Below are 21508 nucleotides of genomic sequence, written 5' to 3' on the forward strand. Positions count from 1 at the left end.
ATTTTTTTTGCTTTACGACACTGTCGCAAAGGATAGACGGATGTATTCGACCATTTGCCCAGAGGGCTGACGCGACACATTATTTTTCCTTTGAGCTTCGTGCTTACTCACGCTAAGCTAGTAGGGGCAAAACTACAGGGTGTTTGGAGACGACACGGAACAACAAAAACAAGGATGCCTGCGCATTGTGCTGCAATCGGGTGCACACAACGCCGAACTGCCGAATCAAGGAAACAGGGAATAACCTTTCATAAGTAAGAACAATTTGGGACTCTGGTTTCATGAGTAAATCTTGTTGAGAGCTTCGAATCTATCATGCCTAATAACGTAGATAGTATTGTACTTAATTGTGCTAAATCCGAAGCGTTGGTGTCCGTGTTTGTTTGGCCTTTATTTTGAAATTGGCCCTCACTGCGCAATGGCGGCGTGTTACCGTAATACAGAAATATGAATAATTTTGGCAGCTAGCCTGACTTTTGGTTTTCGAGTGGAGGGAGTCTGATAGGCTTCTAGCAAAACATACAAGATAGGAGCTGCCAACATGCCACATGATTAACCCATTCACTGCCAGCCGTTTTCGAAGTTGAATTTCTCACGTTGCCAGCCATTTTCGAGCCCTGCTTCAACAACAACAACAACAAAAACATTGACCAGCATGGTTTTGTTGTGTTTTCGTGCTGGTCTTGCTGGTGACAGCAAAACAGCAGCAAAAAAGGGTTTCTAGTGTTTTCCATTCTTTAGTCCAAGCGGTTCTCAATTGTCACCCTGCAATTCCCAGTTTCCTTTTGTTGCACAGGCGCAAACCACTTTTATTGACGTTAAAAACCATAAAATACATATTTTGTTTTAAAATAGCCTCAGACAACCCATGTAGGCCTGCAGTGCGTTATAATTGGAGCTGTATAAAATGATTTTAATCAAACAGCAGAGAAAACAAGCTTTTTGTAGGAAGATATATCAAGCAGACTAAAATGCCTTTGGTTTCGAGTATATTGGCTCAGTATGTTCTTTGTCCTTCATTTATCATGACATATTTTTAAATATGTTGGTGTTTACTGACGTATTTACTGCTATGTCTACTTTTCTTACTCCGTATAGGTTTCCCAGAGGCGATGAGATGAGGCGACTGTGGGAAAAAGCTATGAGGAGGAGGGATTTTACTGCGAGTGATGAATCTGTGCTCTGCAGTCAACATTTTAGAAGTCGTGACTTTGACAAGACTGGGCAGATTTGCCGGATTAGAGCTGGTGTCATTCCATCATTGTTTAACTTCCCAGATCGTCCTCAACAAATACCGGTAGGTTTACAAGCATTTAGCGACTTCGTTTTTATTGCGTTTCATTCTTTTCATGAATATTTACACTACTGTATTTATGTTACTGTAAAGATGACCACTGCGATCAAATGCACCCCCCCCCCCCCCCATATAACTGTATTTTATTGTTCTACTGGTGGCCATCGTGGACACACCAGGAGCAGCACAACGAATGTAATTACAACATATAACTGTATTTTATTGTTCTACTGGTGGCCATCGTGGACACACCAGGAGCAGCACAACGAATGTAATTACAACATTAGATTGCAAAAATGTTTTATTCTTTACATTTGTTGTTTGTTTTTATAAAATACAATATTATAGAATGTTATTTTCCATACAGTATTATAAAACACAGAATTTTGTTGTTGTTCTTTTGTGGCAAGGCGGGAAAATAATAATAGGGGATTAACAAAGATCAATCTAAATCTGTATTTCTTCTTTTCTTAAGCATGAAGAAAAAAGGACAAGTACGATAAGAACTACAAAAACCTCAATCAAAGCTAAGGAGAGCCTATCATTACCCATCCCTCCGAAAGTCACCAAAAAGAAACCTCGGTTCAATATTACCCTTGTGAGTACTTGTACTTGTTCTGTCTCAAAAAGGTGAGAGGATTATGGGCTGGGTCTCAATAATGAATTGCGCTGACTGCATGATTTATAATTGACATAAAATTGGTGGCCAACCACTTATTTTTTTATCTATCCATCCATCCATCCAATACCAGGACCACAACTATTCGTTGCCCAACTCTCCCGCTGCTCTCAAGGCCAAGTTCAACGCGGCTGCAGCCAGATTGTGGAGCCTGGAGAAGCAGAAGAGAAATGCGCTGGTGCGAGAACGAAGGGCAAGGACCACTCTTATGGCTGTACTGCACAAGTCACTATGTGAGCCTTGTGTCTGAGCCTAGAAAAAGCTTGATTAGTAAGAGCTACCATCTTTGGACCCTAGAAAAATAATGGTGGGTTGGTGATTTCCCTCAGATGGCACTGTTCAGGTGATGAGAGGTGCTGCCACAGTTCTTGGGTGAATACCAAATGAGTTTGTGGTCACACATTTTGTCCAAGAAGAGACAATGGGTGTGCTTTCACTCGGGGAGCACATCAAGGAAACAAAGTTTGTAGAGCAGTGATTCCCAACCACTGTAGATGAGAGGTGCCATGAGAGACCCTCAGGTGTTATGGAGAAAATGACGCAGTTTCTCTTAATTGGTGTGGTTTAATGTGTCTTTGTTCATCTATCTATGCCAGTGACATGGCAGAACAATGAAATACTCTTCCACTCCACCAAAAAAAAATTGGGGAAACTGAGATGAAAGCATATTTTTTTCAGTGTACTGTATATAACTCATGTTTAGTGGTGTTCTGTGAGATTTTTCAAAAATGTAAAATATGTGCCTTGGCCCAATAAAGTTTGGGAAACATTGGTAAACAGAACCACTAGTCTCACTTGATGCTTGTATTATGACAGTTCTTAAAAATAAGGCTGCACACTATCGCACCACAAAAATCGCATTGCCAGACTGACTTCCCTTGAGTTGCGCTAACAAGTATAATGTACTGCTTACATGCTAGGTTGAAGCCAAACTTGTTCAAACTTTTTTTTTTTACATTGACAAAAGCTTAGCATAGTGTTTTGTTTTTTAAAGCAAACATTCTTTAGTGAAACAAAGTGACTAACATCTTGTCTGAAAATATGCAATTCTTAACATCTAATTTTAATGGGAATTAGCCTGGTTAAATTCAGCTAAACTCTGGGAATTAGCTATTTCCTTGTTTTTCTGAAATGAGAGTCAAGTTACAGCTAATTGCGCAAAAGAACAAGAAAAGAAATTATTTTCCCCCAATTCTTTACATTTATTAAGAATGTAAAAAGAATAACAGAGTATGTTGCTTTTCAGAATGGGAACTTTTATAATTACAGGAGTGCTGATGAAGGATCCTGGTTCTGATAACAGGAAAAATGAAGGGACAAATTAACTCAAAAAAATATTGATTACAGGTATCAAAATTGAAATATGGTTTGGTGGTTTAAAAAAAAATATCAGTTAACATTTGGGTCAACACTCCTGTTTGACACGATCTGCAGTCAAGCAACCAAATGAGCAGATTGAATGTGAAAAGAAGCGCTCGTGGAAGAAATAAGACAAGACGGAACAAACAATGTCTTCTTCAGTCCTTCCTCAGCTTGACTGTCTCCTCTGTGATTCCCTCCTTAGTGATGATACAGATTTGAAGGGCATCCCCGGTGTAAACATCTCTTTCTGCGGCCGAGATGAAAACATCTTTGATCAGCTGAACTGACTTCTCGCGGCTCAGAGGAATTCTTGTTACACCTTCCATGTTCTTGAAACCGATCTGGGAAGAAGTGGTGTGGGTCAGGACTAATATAATAAAAATTGAGTTTAGATTACTAAACAAAACAAGCATGTGAGGATATTGTGGTCCAAGTTAAACACGAAAGTATGACCGGTGTGTACGTGTGACTTTTAAAAGGTGGGGCCTGGGCTGGCGAGTGACATGGGAGTCAGTGAATGAGAGTGTACAGTTGGCTATTGTGAGCTCAGGTTAGTGGCTGGCTGTCAACTTGGTAACCATTAGTGAGTAGCAACAATTCTGTCATCAAATTCTTTGAGTTATCGGATTAATCCTTTGGCAGTAAGATCATGGTGTGTACCTGGTTGTCTAGTAATGGTTGCAGCATGGCACTAGCTGATCCTCCAGCCATGTAGCTGTTCCTCTGGTAGGATCCTACTGGGTCAAAACTGTAGACGGCACCCTTGCCTAAGTTACACAGAACAATTGTTATCACCGATGTATCAGAAACACATTTAAGATTTTGCACTTTCCATTTGAGAAGCTGTAAAGCAGCTGTATTTACAAAGGTGTCGTAAGTGTTAGTCCCCCACTTACCCTCGTCATCAAGACCTCCAATGATATTATAAACATAGTAGGGGAAGAATCTCCTGCCATACAAGATGGTGGACAACATGGCAGCGATGGCGCCACATGTCATGGTCTTATTGTTTGAGTGTTTGTACATCTGAGAGGAAATAAAGGCTCATTATTTGCACACAGTTCAACTAAAAGTACACTTTCTACAGAATATCCAATATGCAGCCAAAATACATGATAGCCATTCAAGTTGCCCACCTTGAGTCTGGCATCAATGATTTTTGTCAGTGTCAGACAGTCACCATGGAAACCACTGCAGCCAATTACAGTTGTGTCTGTCCTGGAAGCGACAGGAGTATAATAAAAATTCAAAATGTTTGCATGATTAAAATAGATATAAAATATATTTTTTGTGATCCATTATCAACAGCATAGGGAAAGTGAAACTTACAATTTGTAGCATTTTGGAGACTCTCTGCTGTGGATTGAGTAGCCCTCACTCAGCCTGGTGTCTGAAGCTACGACGGCAAAGTCTTCCCCAGCCAGCGCTAGTACAGTCCTGTAAATATGTATTACAGATCGCCATGTAGTCATCCATTTTTTGGCAACTGTTTTCATGCCCAACAAAGTATGTGCACCGTAATGCTAACAGCAACGGTGTTATTCGAAAGTGAAATCGTTGTACAAAGATTTGCCCAATCAAAACCACGTTCTGCCAGAGTGATGTCCTTAGCATAAAAATATTATAGTCACATTCGTGTATCTCAATAATAACCAGTCGTCAAGACAAAACATTAACTAGGCATTCACTTGGGCTACAAAACGCTAGCTGGTAGGCTAACTAGCGAGGAGGTGAAAAGTAAACTTACCCGCCGTTGAACGTATACGGTGAGAAACGGTGCTCCACTGGACCTGTGTAATGGTAGTCCTTCATCTTGCCTAGATCTCTAAAATCTTGAACTGAGAGCATTTTTGAGAAAATCAAAACAATCCTTTTATCGGCCACCGACTAAAGTCGCTGTATCACGGCAATATGGCAGCTTCTTCTTCGAGGGATGCATTCAAGTTGGTTAAAGTACGCGGGCGCCCTCTCCGACTGCACGATGGCATGGACATGACATACTGTAGTTTTTCCAGTTATCGACATCGTTCTGTGAATCAGCTAATTTTAGGTGTCTGTCCACAAAAATATGTATACATTCGTGTGTATATAAACAAGTGATTTTAAAATGTAGTTGACTTTAATCATAGTTTAGCCTTGCTGGGTGGACATTTTAGAGAAGGACATGAAGGTTAGGATTCCGCATTCAAAATGTGAATAACACTGGGAATGACAGGCTACATGCATTTACACCAACCAAGACTTTCCTCAACACAGTGAACAATAAATTTTGGTCATTAAATGCATTAGTTACACTATAGAGTTATGGTGTAACATCCTTACTGCATTAGAAATACAGTATCCCCATCTATTTTTACAAAACACAAGTCTTTTTATTTGCTTTTGTGTTTCCTCCAGACAATTTCCTTCAACATTCTAAAAACACGGATGTAATGACTAAATTCCCTATCCCAGTCAAGGGAGCTCTCCTTTCTCGCGCTCAGTTACCAGTAGCTGGAATAGGCTCCGGCTCAGTGATGACACGAATGAGTACAAGTGCTATAGCCCAGTGATTCCCAATTTTTATCAAGGCAAGGGGGCACATTTTTTAAGTTTGAAAAATCGCACAGCACACAACCAAAAAATTGTCACAAAATTAGTATACATATGTCAATTTAATACTTTCTGCAATCTGATAGACGATCATTCATTTGTTCTTTCTTTCACTATAAGTTACTGGCATAGATAGGTAGACAACGATACATTATTTGTTGTTGAAATCGCTGCTATAGACAATAGGTAGATGGACTGAACCAGTGAGCAGGCACATTTACTTTTACTACTCTGCATCTACCGGACCAATCCCAAACTGTGGATACTTGCAACCATGTCAATCTATTAAAAAAAAAGATGGTGATGATACTGAGGTATTCATTATATACACGTTTATTTAAAAAAAAAATTCAGTGACTTTGACATGAACAAATCATCTACTACCACTACAGTACATTTTCTAGAAAAGTAGAAAAATACATTTTAATTTTCAAGTCAAATCCAAAAATATGGTTTATTGTATCTTTGTGACAGGCTTGCTGCAGTCAGAGGCATCATTATAAGGTAGGTATCGTGAAAATCTGTACCTAAGACACACATTTTAATAAACTGGACCCAAAACTACAGACACTACATTTCAAAAGATCATGAGCACCATGATAGAATTCAAGACATGTTGGAACAAAAATGCACATCAAAATGAAACATGAAATTCATGTAACTGACCTTTCATTTTTAACTAGTAGATCAATAAAAGCACCGATTGTTCAGCCAAAACAGCTTCATTCTGTTAAAGAGTGACACTGACATCAAAAGTCAAATGGAGTTGATAAGCCGTGTACCATTGAAACAAAAACTAGTCCAGCAATGTCATACATAATTGATGACGAAAACAGAAAATTTAAGTTATAGGTACCCCAAAATATTAAACCTATCGTATGATCTTATTTTCTAGTTATTTTTATCTTGCTAAGGAAGTTATCTTTTCCTTTTTTTTTCTTAGACCAGGAATGGATACTTGTGATAGGCATGAAAATCAATTGGAACTGTTGAGTCATCTTGACGCAATTCAGGCAAAACAAGTGCACTCACTACTTGGTTGCAACCAGCAGTTTCAAGTTCGACTTGTTGGTGACTTGAAGAACAACTGCCGCCAACATTATACTGCTCAGTAAGACACTAAAACATTCAGATTCTCCCATCCAATTAGAAATATTTTAAATGAACAATTAAATGAGACCGACAGTATTACTTCCATTAAGGGATACTGTACTATCCCAAATGTCTGGAAATACACTCCCCCATCTTGGTTAGTAGTATACAGTAAGACCCAAACATTAATTTTGTGAGGTCGTCTTAACATTAATATCACCAATTTGTATTTAGATGGCGTGCCAAAATCAAAATTACAGATGAATCTCCTAAAACAGCACTTGAAATTCAACATCATTGGTGTCCACAGGCACCAGCTAGGCTGCCGGCCTGTTCTCTGCAAAGCTCACCCGTATGGGACATTGTGATTTTCCACAAATGTTGTAGAAGGGATCATTTGAAAATGTAAACTCCGGTAAAGCTTTATAGGAAAGGGACAATTCCAGTTGTTGATCAAACTGTTATTGTGCCTATTGTTCTCTTAAGACATAGTACGCTTTCAAAATGGTCGATAAAACCCCATCTAGAATCTAATAAAATCAGATGCCGTTAAATTAAATCATTTCTGCGCAGACTTGGCCTTTTTCAGTGTTTTCGTTCCGCTTCTCTTCTTGGGTGTGTTGAAATCTTTGTCGCATACCTCACAGAGCCAAAGACCTGAAACATCAAGTTAAACAAACGGTTACTCAAAGCTATAAAGTGGCTAATAAAGAGCAAGCTAAGAGACAATGAACCTGTGGGGATGGAGCCCATCCCGACGCAGAAGGTGTGGAAGCCTCGGTCACACTTGTCGCAGAACATCATCTCGTCCTCATGGTGGGGCTGCTGGCACACGGTGCATGTCTTGCACTCCATGCACTGCCAGCGGTATGTCTGGATCATGCGCACCAGCTCGGCGCTCATGTGCAAGCAGGACGGGTGGCCTGCGTTACGTGAAACAACAAGACAGTGATGAGACACACACACCTGCAAGAGACTACAGACCAAAATAAACCAAACACACTCCCAAAGTGAACACCATAAGGACTTGACTGGTTGGAGGTCTCATAATTGGGACATCTTCATTTTCATTGATTATCAACTACAAAAATAATAATTCAATACAATAATACATCTTTGTCTATCTGTCTAAACCGGCACCGTAGAATGTCAGGAAGAACAATGAATGAAATGATCTTCCACAAGATGGCAGAAGGTATCGGTGTTTCTACCTGTTGCCATTCTTTAAATAGAATAATTGAACAGGTCCAAATTTCAGAGCCAGTAAAATTGTGAATAAATTGGCTCAATAAAGGTTGAGAAACACTGACTTTAATACTTAGTTAGGAACATTGAAAGGGAAGCATGGAATAATCACAGAGAAGGATTGCCCCAGTCCGACAGTCACACCGCCACCCCGAAACATGGCTGCTATAAATATTGATGAAAATTAAATGGACTTGAACCTTGCACAGAGTTGAACAAGAAAAGTTTGCATGGATTATTATTTTTTTTTTGCATTTTAACATGATTGTGTAGACTTTTAATATCTACCGTAAACTCCATCCATTTTCTTGAAAGATGATCCTCAACTTGACTCTGCTCTACCTCAGCGTTTCCCCAAACGTTTTCAATTTAAAATACAAACCGAAATTTGGTCCCTCCATGGGAAAACATCATGCACGGCCATCATATCAAAAAGTACTGCACGTAAACTAATAATAAAGAAGCTAGAAGACATTCATTCAAAAACAACCAAAAAAAGAATTTAAAAAACCCACAACCCCCCCAAAAAAAATACAACAACAATTGTTTTAGGACCCTAGGTTGAAGAGACTCTAACGGGAAAGTTGGCCAAATTACAGTTTCAATCAACTGTTCAACAGAAACGTCTCAAATTCAACAAAATTGCACAACCCGTCGTCTGCCCACCTACAAACAACTGTCAACCCCAAATCTGGAGGAGTTTAAGTATCGTATATATGCGTGTGTGCTTATGTGTGTGTGTACTCACCACTGTTATCACACTGGGAGCAGTGAATGAGCGCTTCAGGTTTGCCTCGCTTGTTGGCCTCCTTACCCTTCTGGCAAATGCCACATATAGCATTGGGAATGACCTTCGGCTGCAAGGCAGAACAATGCTATAAACACCAGCACAGCATTCTCCAGTCATGTTCTGTACACAGTAAAGCCCAGTTGGGTCATGCCAAGTGTTCAGAAATGTCCAATAAATATAGAAGAGTATGTTGGACATTATTATAGCTCAGTTTTTAAAATATATTTCTTAAAACAGGAATATATCACCATTAACCTTAATATAGCTTTTAATGTGACTGAGACTTGAGAAGAACTCTGCTAATTTACCTACCAACCATTATTCCTGTTGGCATAATTCATTTTAATTTTAGGATTTAGAACACTGGAATCAAAAGAAAGAAGAATCCCACCTGGAATGCAAGTACAGGCAATTACTCCATTTAACATCAGCTTTGTATCATAACTTGTTTTTATTCATAAGCCGCATTGTGAAAATATCACATTATGCAAAACACTGAGTCAAAAAACATTGCATATACTTGTACTGTCAACTGGAGCCAGATCAGAGCTAAGTAGTGTTTATATAACCTGCAACAGTCACTGTGATATACAAAATCTGGGGACACGAAATATTTTTGAATGAATAATAACTACATAAATGTGTATATATATATATACGCAACTCAGAGGGAGGTGCGCGTTAATTTGTAGTTACAAAAGTATTACTTTTTGAATACTTTTTTAAAAATAAATATTTCGCATTACTCTAGTTTCTTTTGCACAGAGTGCACGGACACATATTTTAGCTGCATGTCACATAAACTAAGTAAAACATGTGCAAAAACATGACCTCATGCTCATACTGAAATGTCTAATTGTCACACACTAAAACAAGACCATGTCCACACTGCAAAGCCAGACTGGACACAAAATGGTTTCTTTAAATTCGTTATTTAAAGACTATTGAACTAAAAATATTTGTGTTTGGTGCAAATACAACATTTTCACTAATTAGATATATTGAGAGCTTTTTGCTTGAAGTAATTATCGAATACAGTGCATTCTCATAGTTCGGCCCCAAAGGATCCACCTTTATTTTTTTCCCCTGGAAAATGGTTATCAGTGGTATATTCCCGCTTCTTCAACAAATTTGGGTGAATTTGGGGGTTTAAAAAAAAACATACATTTTTTCCCGCAATGTAATTATAATGGCCGATAATAAAGACCAGGGGTGGGGAACCTTTTTTTCCAGGGGCCATTTTGTTTTTATAAAGTCCTTTTATGAAAGCAATATTAATATGTAAAGGAGAAAATATAATGTGATGGTCAAATAAGTATTTATAATTATTTATATACAGTAGATCAGCGTTTGTTGGTTAGATATTTATTGGCTACTTTTTCTGGAGATTCTATATTATTATTATTTTTATTTTTTTTAAAGAAATGCATGGCGAGCCAGATCAAATGCTCTAGTGGGCTTCATACGCTAGGCTCCCTGCTCCTGATTTGGAGAGACAAGTCGATGTTTCACTTTTTAGCATTTGAACTCAGTGTGAACAAGGTCCGCATGTCATCGCCTCACTGATGCACATGCGTTGTAATACAGCGCTCTCTGATATTTACCCACAGACCAACAGTACTACACATGTTTATACATAGCATATCTTTAACACCAAAACACACACAGTAAACATTTGAGTGTGTTACACACTTCAGGTATACATGTCAAAATACTCTCTACTTTTAATATTGACTACTTTTTAAAAGCAACCACAAAATGAATGTGTTATCTTTATCCATGTTCCTTTTCAAAAATGAAAATGTAGCAGCCAAAAGATGTTTTTACTTGTCTTGCAAGTACTTTTTTTTTTCTTTTTTAAGACAAGTGAGGCGAGAAACTGATGACAGTCAAAAAGGAAAAAATATTTCATCCACACTGGAAAAACTGAAAAAAGTGCAACGCAAACAAACTGAACTGTTCCTTTCTTATTGCTCACAGTCTGGGTGGGGGAGAAAAAAAAGAGCCATGTAGTAATCCTAAAAAGTGACGACAGGAGCCTCAGCGGAAGTGTGTGGGCAAATGTGTGTGCTGGTTCCAGCTGAGACAAACTGAAGAAGCTGGAGAACAAAGTGAAGAAAGCTAAGGGAAGGGATGTCGGGATGGATGGAGTAAGGAGGTGGTCGTAGTAGTAGAAAAAGGAGGAGGAGGGGTAGAAAAGTGCTGCTGCTGTTGTTGGAGAAGAGTTCAGGTGGTTTTGTCCTCTACCTTGTACCCGGGGGTGACTTTGTGGGAGTGGCGTTGGCTGCCATCTTTGCCCGGCGTGGATGTCCTATCTTTGGCCTTGGACTTGTGGCCTCCGCCCTCCTGACTTTCGCCATCTGATGTGTTGCCTGAAGAACTGTCCTGCACATACACAGAGTAATGTGAGAGGAGCACCAAGTTATGCAGGTGCAGTTCGAGCCTGGCCGCATGGCATTAAAATAAAATTAAATATCAATCGGCAAGGCAAGACAGTTTTCTTCGTACAACAGATACACAAGGTAACTCAATGTGAATCACATAATTTAAAAAATACGGCATTTAAAAGCATTTACAAACAAATTAATTGAAGAGATTTAAAAGCAAAGTAAAGAAATAAGTAGCTTACTAAAATAATGTATAACAGTGCATGGACTACATTAAAAGGAAAAAAGATTTTACAATTCCTTTAAAAGACCTTAATCATAGGTATGGGGGGAAGACACTCTTTTTTTTTTTAACCTTGAATGAAAAGCAGTTACGCTTTGGGCATAGCCTAATTGCATAACTTACTGTCACAATAATTTAAAAAAATATATCAAAGTGCTTTCTAATAATTGTGTTCTTACTATGTCTGTTTAGTTTGTCAGTTATCCAGGTCATGGTAATATGCAAAGGCTGAATCGAGGTAGGTGAACAGCTCTTGTTTGCTGATCCCCCCAACCCCCATGTTTTCCCAAATCATGAAAAACTGACGAAGGCAAATGTGCTTTTAGGCTAAAAAAATAATAATAATATAAAAATCTGATTTTTAATGCATTTCAATCAAATTTCTCCCTCTTCGCTTCTAGAAAAATCATGACAGCGACATTATTCAAAACATGTATGGCTTTTACTTTTTTTCTCTTCTGGGATTTGCTATAGTTCTCCCAAAACCAAACGAGTTATGAAAAGATGACATAAAAATAAGTCCGTCCTCTTGGTTCAACTTAAGTCAAAACATGTACCGGTATATAAACACAATCCATAACAAATTAACATTAACATAATAAAACGAAAATTGCATAGCTGTCTCGTCCCAATATAAGAGTAGGAGTCACACCAAGCCCTTTCAGCGAAAGCAACAGTAAACTAGCCCCTCTCTGTTCACAGCCATGTTGTTCAAGTAAGTAATGCACATCAGCTTACAGAAGAGTTTTTGTTCTTTTTGTCATCCTCTGCATCATCTGAATCAGGTTCTGAGTCCAGTGCGGGCAGATCTGGATCCAGCGGAGGCTCAAACAGAGCTGTGTTCAAAGGCAGGTATCGCAGCTCATTGGGAGAGTACCTGTTTGGCAAAACGCAGATGTGTTTTAGGCCAACGCAATATATAGAGCAGGCATGGGCAATTGCTGGCACACTGTGAGTGGTGCCTTGATTAATTATTATTTTGTTTGTTTGGGTTTTTTTTATGGGGGGGGGGGGGTATAAACGGAATGACTTCTCGCCCAGCCATATGTTACCATGTAAAATTTTTCAGAGTCTCGAAAGATTATCCTGAGGTGGTGACTTTAGCGTGAGAAAATCTTGCTTGAACTCCGAATAGTATATCAACACGGACATGCAATTTTAAATGTTGCAAAATTAATATTGACATACAGGTACATGGAGTTAGTTGAGGTGAACTCTTGTTACGAGAAGAATAATCTACCGTTTGTAGTAGTCCTGGAATTGCCCTGGTATTAGAGCAACTGGGTAGGGCCCGGTCCTGGTCAGCTCTGGAGCGAGCACCTTGAACCTGCCCTGTGGCACTTGGATAACCTGGGACAAATGAAATCAAACAAAATAAATTCAAGACTCACTGTTTTCACAAGGTACCGTGGCTCCTCAGTTACTTGCAAGCTTAGCAACTACTATGATTTTAAATTTCTATATCGAAGCTTTAACAAAAATGACAAAATAGTCTTAACAGGGACAAAAAGCCAGCAAATAGCTAAGCAAACAGCAATATTTATGAGTGTTGCAGCTGACCATTGTGCATCATCATGAATTGGGCTCATGTTAAATTAGACAAAGTAGACTTACATGCGTCTGGAGGTCAAAATAAGCCCTCCTCTCTTCCATTCGCTCCCTGTTGAAATTACTGTTGAACTCGGCTGCCTTTTTGGCCGCCTTCTTGATGTATTCAGGAACCTTGCTGGCTTCTACCTTCTGAGGGTTTTGCTGCTGCATTTGCTGGAACACAAAAGTAGACGCGCACCACAAACATACAGTATGACCTGTGAGGTGTATGATAATGCAACAAGTGTCAAGACATGACATTTTCGTTTCAATTTACGTCCTTACAGAGTACTCTTTAGCGATCCTCTGTCGCTCACGCTCCTGGAGTATGACCGAGTACTCTGAATGTTTTGCAGGATACTCTTTTATCATCAGGTCTATCACCTCGTCACTTCGTAGAGCTGTTAGACCTGGAAAAAAACAGGCCACATTCACTTTGACCATATCAACCTGACCAAGTCATTCACTGACAACAACCCTAATGTTGAACTGACTGGATAGGTACGGGATGCTTCCTACCCAGAGTGCACTGTGTCTCAGTGATCACATTCTGCTCACGCAGATAGAGCTTCTCTTTATGTGATAGGTCCCTCCTTTCCAAATCTAGAGAAAAGCAGAGATACAAATGACAAAGCTACATTTCTTTCAGTCATCTTTACTTTTAATTTCAATGAGTTTTCCATCAAATAATCCACTAGAACATTTTACCAAAGCGTAAACCGATTCCAGTTCATACCAGGGTATTTCCTCTTGAAGGATGTGACTCCCAGATACTCGCTGACCTGCTCTTGCAGCATGTAATACTCTCCCGTATCATCTGCTGGCCACTTATACTCTGTTAGGTTCTCCGCTGGGAAATACGTTGACCTGGAATAGGTGAGTGGAAGAACCAGCATTTTTAAACCTATCCATATTCAGACACGCTAGACAATTTGTAAGATGTACAAGCAAACACACCCAAGGTCCTGACTGGAAGTGTCACAGCTTCGTGAACTGTCCCCTGAACCCATTCGTCGTCTTTTAGGGGGCTGGCTGCCATCATTGGACTCCTCTTCTGTTATGTCCTCCTAATGAACAACACATTTCAAGGCAAAAATAAATGTTTGGTCCTTATCAGTGATTACCAACCATCGTGCAATGGGAAACAATGTATTGTTTATGACCAAAATGTTCAACCCTAGTTTCAAAATTCTGCTAAAACACAATTAAAATATCCCAAAATGCAAATGGTAAATGTGTCAAGATCCAATGAAGCCTATTTTTACATCACATGAAACAGCTATTTGAAAAGGGCCGTGTAGACGTTTTTTATATCCACTTTATATGTGAGCTGGGGTTTTCCAACATGCCTGCAATCAGGCAGACTATACAATATTGTATATCCGCTTTGTGTTGAGGCCCAGTATTCACGAAACCAACTTTATTGATATATCATCATTATGTGTCATGAGTTTTCGTTCAATGGTCGTGAAAACAAAGCATGTATCAAATAATGTATTTTCCAACAAATGACTTACGCATGCAGCATGGTGTAATATGAAACGTCTAGACTGTAATATAGTAATGGGAAAAGTGTTGTTTGACTTCATCTCACGCGAAACAGACAGATTAATAACATCAGTGGGCATACCACTTGGACGTATTTCACCACTAACTTCACGAACAGCATCAGCATCGCTTCGTAAAAATGTATCAATTGAGGAAACGTCGCCATTTGTTTTGGGAAAGTGAGATAACACTCCATCATCTGTTTCAAAAAGTCTAAATCTAAGAACAAAATGGGCATACTACTGTCCATCAAAATCAAATGATACACATTAGCCAACGTGTGTTATGGTGAGATGAAAACAAATGTATTCACCTCGCATACTTTGTTTACAGTGGCAGCCTTTAGCGCGCTAATTAACAGTTAGCTTAACATGTAAACGCAGAGCTCCCGAAACAATTACATCCGCAAATTGCCTTTTCTGAACAGAACTTCTGCTACCTTTAGGGACTGTGATCCTGGGGTAGCAGGGTTGCTATCGCACGGTGGTCTCGGGGTGAGCACAGCAGCCATGTTTTACTATTTAGCACTTGCTGCTGCGCTAGCTGGAAGCTAGCAAAACTAGCCGCGTTTGCTCTTCGTTTTGTATGATTTTCTAGCGGTTCATGTACGTGAGATGCGCTACACTGCCACCTCGTGACCTGGAGTTCGGCATTAGTTTGCAGTGGATTTAAATGAACGTTTGCCCTTAAAAGTACAGTATTGTTAAAACGTTGAATCCAAATGTGTCGGGTGTACCTAAAACAGTTCTTTGAGATGATATGCAAATATATTGGAGTGAAAAGTTAAGCAGGTAAGATATGTGAAATGGTTGGCATGTCCGCCTCACAGTGCAGAGGTGCAGGGTTCGATTCCGATTCCGGCCTTCCTGTGTAGAGTTTGAATGTTCTCCTGTGCCTATGTGGGTTTTCGCCGAGTACTCCAGTTTCCTCCCACATTCTAAAAACATGCATGGCAGGTAAATGGAAAGAGGGTCGCGGGCATCCTGGACCTTATCGCAGCTGATTTCGGGTGAAAAGCAGACAACATCCTGAACTGGCCGCCAGTCAGTCGCAGGACACATATAGAGACAAACAACCATTCACACCCACATTAACACCATCACTGAGTGGGAACCTATCCCACAAGACTTTTTTCTTTCACTCCTGCAATAAATGAACCAACCAATCAATTATTTAATGATAAATTCTACATTATATCCATTAAGATAAGATAAAATAAGAAAACCTATATTTGTCTCACAATGGAGAAATTCCCAATTTATAGCAGCAAAATTATGAAAGGGAGAAAGTAGAAGACACAAAGTATATAAATATTATATTATATTACTGCGATTATTATTACTAGCACATATAATGAATATATAATTGTCTATGTATTTAGGATACATTTTAATGGACAAAGGAAAATTGGAAAATAAAGCAAAACATATTACAGAACCTATGGAAAGTAATTATGTAACGTGGTCTTAACCCGCCATATTAGAGATGTTCTACAGATTTTGAATTTTGTCCTTTGCTTAAACTAAAAACATGCAAAACGACCCAATCAAGGCTGTTGTCACTCACGAGTCATTGAGCTTTTATTTTGAAACAACAAAACACGGACGGGAAGTCAGAGGAGTAACACAGTCGCAATCCGCGGAAATCATCACCGGGACTATTTTGCTTCACTTAGCTTAGCTCTCCATCTGTCAACCATCTGCTATCCTGTCTAGATTCATCAGTACTGTTACAAAACGCCAAACTGGCGATGTCGGAGTCTTACGGTAAGATGTCCGTTTTGTCGAATAGCCACAGTTAACGCCGTCATGTAGTCTCAAAGATGGGAAAGAGGACAGGTGTGTCGAGGGGGCTTCCTCCCCCCCCCCCTCCTCATCGTAAATAATTAGCTGACATACTAATCTAGCCACTGGCAAAATGATGCTGACTTTAAAATACCATGGCAACAGAAGTCACAGTTCACGACGTCATCATAATGCAATACGCACTAATCTGAAGCTGATTTGTTAAAATAATGTCATCATATCTCTGACACCTATCTTTATTTACAAATTACTCTGCCCTTTTTAATATCTTGCCTGTGTACTTAAGGCGCTGTTACTGGATTATTATTGTTCTTAACGTGAATAATTTCACCGAGTGACTAAATTACTGGGTGTGTCCGACAAATTTATTCTATCCAAATTTATCCAAACACCTGTGTGGAGTATACCGTGATCCGCGTGCCTGTGTGGTTTACGCCGACATTCCAAAAACATGCATGTTTGGTTAACTGCAAACTAAATTGTCAGTGACTCCTAAAATTCATAATCTGCCATCGAAGACGATTTTATACTGTATGTTTCACAGATGCAATGATTTTCAAATTTCATAATTCCATTTGGTTCATCAAATCAAAACCGATTTTCCGATTTGAATCATTTTTTGTTACACACCTAATAAACACAAAAAATCTCAATAGACATTGTTAATCTGCCTTTAATAAAAATGATCTCTCTCCTATACCGCAAAAGTGAGTAAAGCACTCGCCGTTTTCTTTGTAAATGACAGCAGATGCATAACATTTTTCTTCTTTCTTTCTGCTATCACGATGAATTGATACACCGTAACAACTACCGGTAATCTTCTATTGGATTTTAAAGTTGTCATCTTTTTTTTTTCCTTCTTAGATTTCCTGTTTAAATTCCTGGTCATTGGGAATGCTGGAACCGGCAAATCCTGTTTGCTGCATCAGTTTATAGAGAAGAGATGTAAGTTAGACATATTCTGCTGTTACAATATTGTGTTATTGTTTAAAAGTGCTGGGAAAGTCAATACATACATTATTAAGTAATATATGGAGGTCATCTTTATGATATCTTCAACTTTATATGAATCTTTTAAATCCGCTTCAGCAACTCCTTTCTTTAGCGCTAACGCTCGAAAGACATATATTCTTGTGTCATCTTCATTATGAGTTTATGTTTTAAGAGTTAATGTTTTTTTCCAGTTAAGGATGAATCAAATCACACCATTGGAGTGGAGTTTGGCTCTAAAATCATCAGTGTGGTCAATAAAATTGTTAAACTGCAAATTTGGGACACAGCTGGACAAGAAAGATTCAGGTAGGGCATTTTCCATTATTTAGTAACTAACCCACAATAAAGTGCTCTCATTTAGATTGAAGCGAGACACAGCAAATGTATCCCCCATTTAGCTTTGGAACACGAGAGGAATTAGCCCCACTAAAATGCATTTGTATTAGGAACAGCATCTAATAAAATGATAAATTTGTCTTAATGGGCTTTAGGTCCAATTTGGACGGGACTGTATTCTAAATGTTCATTGTTTTTTGAAGGTCAGTGACCAGAAGTTACTACAGAGGCGCAGCAGGAGCCCTGCTGGTCTATGACATCACCAGGTAACGACGCAATGCCCTCTTGTTTAATTCAAGTCATTCAGACACGTCGGAAATCATTTTGAGACTGCCTTCATCGCTGCTGTCTGAGTCATGTGTCGTTCCCCACTGCAGTCGTGAGACCTACAACGCTCTCACCACGTGGCTGAGTGATGCCCGAATGCTGGCCAGTCAGAACATCGTCATCATCCTGTGTGGAAACAAGAAAGATTTGGATGCTGACAGAGAGGTGACCTTCCTGGAGGCGTCACGCTTCGCTCAGGAGAACGGTATATTGATGTGACAGAAGAAACTTTTGAGAAGAAATATATTCTTTTGCTCATTAAATATTCAGTAGGAGAGCGCTACATTCATGCAAACATTCTGTGTGTTTCAGAGCTGATGTTCCTGGAGACCAGCGCTCTGACAGGGGAGAACGTGGAAGAAGCTTTTGTGCAGTGCGCTCGCAAAATCCTCAACAAGATAGAATCGGGTAGGAGCACTCAGTCTCATTTCCAATCACAAATACTCACATTACTGCAGTGACCCTCCAGTGACCATACACTTGCAACGACCTTGTCCCGACCACGTAATTGCCTTTCAATAGAGAGAGTACTCAAGTTTAAGTACATATATTTGTGTAAAAAATACTCTGGTGGAAGAAGTACAGACTCTGAAATGTACTGAAGTGCAAAAGTAAATTTAACTATTTACAGTGAAGGGGAAAGGGACCAACCCCTGCCTTGAAAAGCAGAAATTGCTGAATAAATAAGTCACGTCTCCAGAATTGTATATTGACCCGTTGCATCTACATCACGTGAATGCACCATAACGTACGGCAACAATTAATAAGATAAGATATCCTTTATTTGTCCCACACTGGGGAAATTTACAGTCTACAGCAGCAAAATTTGGGGAAGAAAGAAGAAAAACAAAGTGTTTGCATTCACAATAAAATGTTTCAGTTTCAATGTACACAGTTCAATTAAGTGCAATATAAATATAGATATAGATAAGGTGGCTGTACTAATGACTGCCAAGTTGAAGTGGATGGAAAACGGAGCGACTTAGTGACTGTATAGGTTATTTCTGACCATCTTGCCATGACATCTGTTGCTTCAACTGCTGTCTGCTGTTGTTGTCAACTCGTCGACTTTGTCGTAATTCACAGCGCACTTTGTAATGGTGAAGAATATAATACCTGTACTTCAATCAAAATATCAACTGCAGTTGACTTTTCCACTCTATTCACATTTTGACAAAAGAATGGCAAATCGGGAAGGGTTTATATCATTCTATGTGATCTTGATTTGCCACTGGGGGTGATTGCCACTGGTATTGAGAGTTTTTCTTGTTCGGATGTGCGGGAAAATCCATTCATTTCCTCTTTCTTTTGCTCTTTTTTTTTTTTTTTTAGGGGAGTTGGATCCAGAGAGGATGGGATCTGGCATCCAGTATGGGGATGCTGCACTGCGCCAGCTCCGTTCCCCCCGTCGTGCTCAGCCACAGGGCACCCAGGAGTGTGGCTGCTAATCGGGTTACAGGTAGTCTGCTTCTAATGCAAGCATGTGCAGGGCTTCCTCGATTTACAAAGGCGTTCCGTTATTACGGCGGCGACGTAACCCGAAATTCTCCTATCCTATGCGAACATGTTAGTCAAATATAATGAATATGGATGAAAAAAAACAATCCTAGGCCTTCAATATAAAGCTAATTTTAAAAATGGCAAGTACAGAGGTAACTGAGCAGCCTTGTTGTGCCACATGATTATTAGTATTCTTATGCCGTTGCACTAACTACTAGTTCATCGTGCATCATTTATAACCTTAAAACTTGATCAAACCGAGGAGCCCTTGTATGTGGAAATATGTTCTAGTTGGTGAGTTTGTAAATGGTGTAAAATTTCTTTTCCAGTGATGTTTTTACATTCAATTATTTTTTTCCATCAAACCATGATTGTTGACTGGATACATGGGACTGAGGGATGCTCTGGTCAGGGTAGAAAGCAGCATAAATGTGGCTAATTTTGTAATGTATGTGTTTCAGAGGGGATATTGAAGGCATCAACAGCCGGGTGGGACCCTAAAACACTTCTGGTGACACCTCCCAGACTTTAACGCAGAACCTTTGTCGCCATGGCTGCACCAGCCAAGAACCCGAGAAGACTTCCCAGCCGGCCGCTCCCATTAGCAGAGCTCCTTGGTCACCAGACCACGTCCACTCTGTGCTTTGCCCTCGAGGTAGAACGCCTGGCATCTATGTAAGTACCGGCTCACCTGTATTTGTGACATTACCTCTCTTGCTGTTTACATCTCACTAGCCGACATGTACACCTGCACCTCCCTTTGCCAACGTATCTTCGAAACTGTACAATGAAACTGTATATAGAGCTTGACGCATGTTTTCTTAAAATATCAAGACAATTTCATTATGAAGGCATATTATTTAATTAGATATCCACGTGTGCTTCACTCTCTTATGTATTCTCATCATATCAAGCTACGGTTTATACAAGCAGTATGATGGACAGCCGATTGTATATTTTGTAAATGGATGGCGCCGGTTGTAGATGCACTCACTAATGTAAGTAAGATTCTTCTTATCATTCTATCCTACAGCCTATCTGATGTGTGTAAATTAAATACATTGCGCAGTTGTTATTACTGTATTCATCATAAGCAACATATCCGTCACTGTAGCATGTTTCATCCAAAGGATTTAAACGAAGATGTCCCTCACTTTCTGTGCTGCTAGTTTATTTGCCTTTTGACTCGACTGCTGTGGTTAAAAAAAAAACAACAACAATCAAATGTAATTTTCATCAATTGTTTGCAAAATGTTGTAAAATTGCCTGAGGGGCTTCCGTTTGCCTCCAAAGCTGTTTATGTTTTAACTCTCTTCATAGTAAGGTTTAATTTGAAGAATTAGCCATCGCCTCTTATATATATTTTGATATACATTCTATATCTAATTTTAAATTTTCCCTGTTATGGAAAGTTTAAAGCACACCATGAAGAGAAGTAATTGGAAATTTAGACTATTACAGGTATGTAAAGTTTAATTAATCTGATCGTGGCATTGTCTGCCTAATATCAGGTTGTCTTGCATTTTTGTCATCAATTCAATTCCTGAATTTATATTTTATTAATGTTGCTGTTCTCTCATTATGAAAAGCATATGTTTTTAAAATAAAAAGTACGAATTCATGATCCACTTTCAAATTCTGTTTCTCTCTTTCTTTAAACATATATGACTTGGTGGGCACAAAAA

The 21508-nt window shown here is 39.2% G+C and overlaps 4 protein-coding genes across 5 annotated transcripts; 2 read left to right on the forward strand and 2 right to left on the reverse strand.

Annotated features, from left to right (window-relative positions):
* The first annotated feature begins 5 nt into the window (after nt 1–5).
* On the forward strand, nt 6–2755 carry LOC147207718 (THAP domain-containing protein 6-like). The gene is made up of 4 exons (XM_086107171.1): nt 6–254; nt 1099–1297; nt 1770–1892; nt 2047–2755. Exons 1-4 carry the CDS (start codon nt 175–177, stop codon nt 2221–2223), a joined length of 579 nt encoding a protein of 192 aa, XP_085963297.1. The 5' UTR covers nt 6–174; the 3' UTR covers nt 2224–2755.
* Nucleotides 2756–3151: 396 nt separating this feature from the next.
* Nucleotides 3152–5265, reverse strand: psmb1 (proteasome 20S subunit beta 1). The gene is made up of 6 exons (XM_086107170.1): nt 5083–5265; nt 4665–4772; nt 4472–4553; nt 4232–4361; nt 3996–4102; nt 3152–3676 (listed from the first exon to the last, which is right to left on the reverse strand). Exons 1-6 carry the CDS (start codon nt 5181–5183, stop codon nt 3491–3493), a joined length of 714 nt encoding a protein of 237 aa, XP_085963296.1. The 5' UTR covers nt 5184–5265; the 3' UTR covers nt 3152–3490.
* A 979-nt stretch (nt 5266–6244) lies between these two features.
* On the reverse strand, nt 6245–15438 carry phf10 (PHD finger protein 10). 2 transcript variants are annotated; one of them, XM_086107364.1, is made up of 12 exons: nt 15302–15438; nt 14272–14381; nt 14051–14181; nt 13834–13917; nt 13600–13724; nt 13339–13488; nt 12965–13074; nt 12463–12601; nt 11302–11439; nt 9013–9121; nt 7754–7942; nt 6245–7676 (listed from the first exon to the last, which is right to left on the reverse strand). In XM_086107364.1, exons 1-12 carry the CDS (start codon nt 15371–15373, stop codon nt 7579–7581), a joined length of 1455 nt encoding a protein of 484 aa, XP_085963490.1. In that variant the 5' UTR covers nt 15374–15438; the 3' UTR covers nt 6245–7578. The 2 variants fall into 2 exon arrangements, with proteins under 2 accessions (XP_085963490.1, XP_085963491.1); XM_086107365.1 differs by lacking the exon at nt 6245–7676 and having other exon boundaries at nt 7783–7942; nt 9013–9174.
* A 1047-nt stretch (nt 15439–16485) lies between these two features.
* On the forward strand, nt 16486–21459 carry rab4a (RAB4a, member RAS oncogene family). Its single transcript, XM_086107175.1, has 8 exons — nt 16486–16628; nt 17532–17612; nt 17852–17966; nt 18200–18262; nt 18374–18528; nt 18636–18731; nt 19656–19782; nt 20285–21459. Exons 1-7 carry the CDS (start codon nt 16613–16615, stop codon nt 19769–19771), a joined length of 642 nt encoding a protein of 213 aa, XP_085963301.1. The 5' UTR covers nt 16486–16612; the 3' UTR covers nt 19772–19782; nt 20285–21459.
* Nucleotides 21460–21508: the final 49 nt, after the last annotated feature.

Source organism: Hippocampus guttulatus, chromosome 3, assembly GCF_054856545.1.
Source record: "Hippocampus guttulatus isolate MCC_2025c chromosome 3, RoL_Hgut_1.0, whole genome shotgun sequence".
NCBI classification, from domain to species: domain Eukaryota; kingdom Metazoa; phylum Chordata; class Actinopteri; order Syngnathiformes; family Syngnathidae; genus Hippocampus; species Hippocampus guttulatus.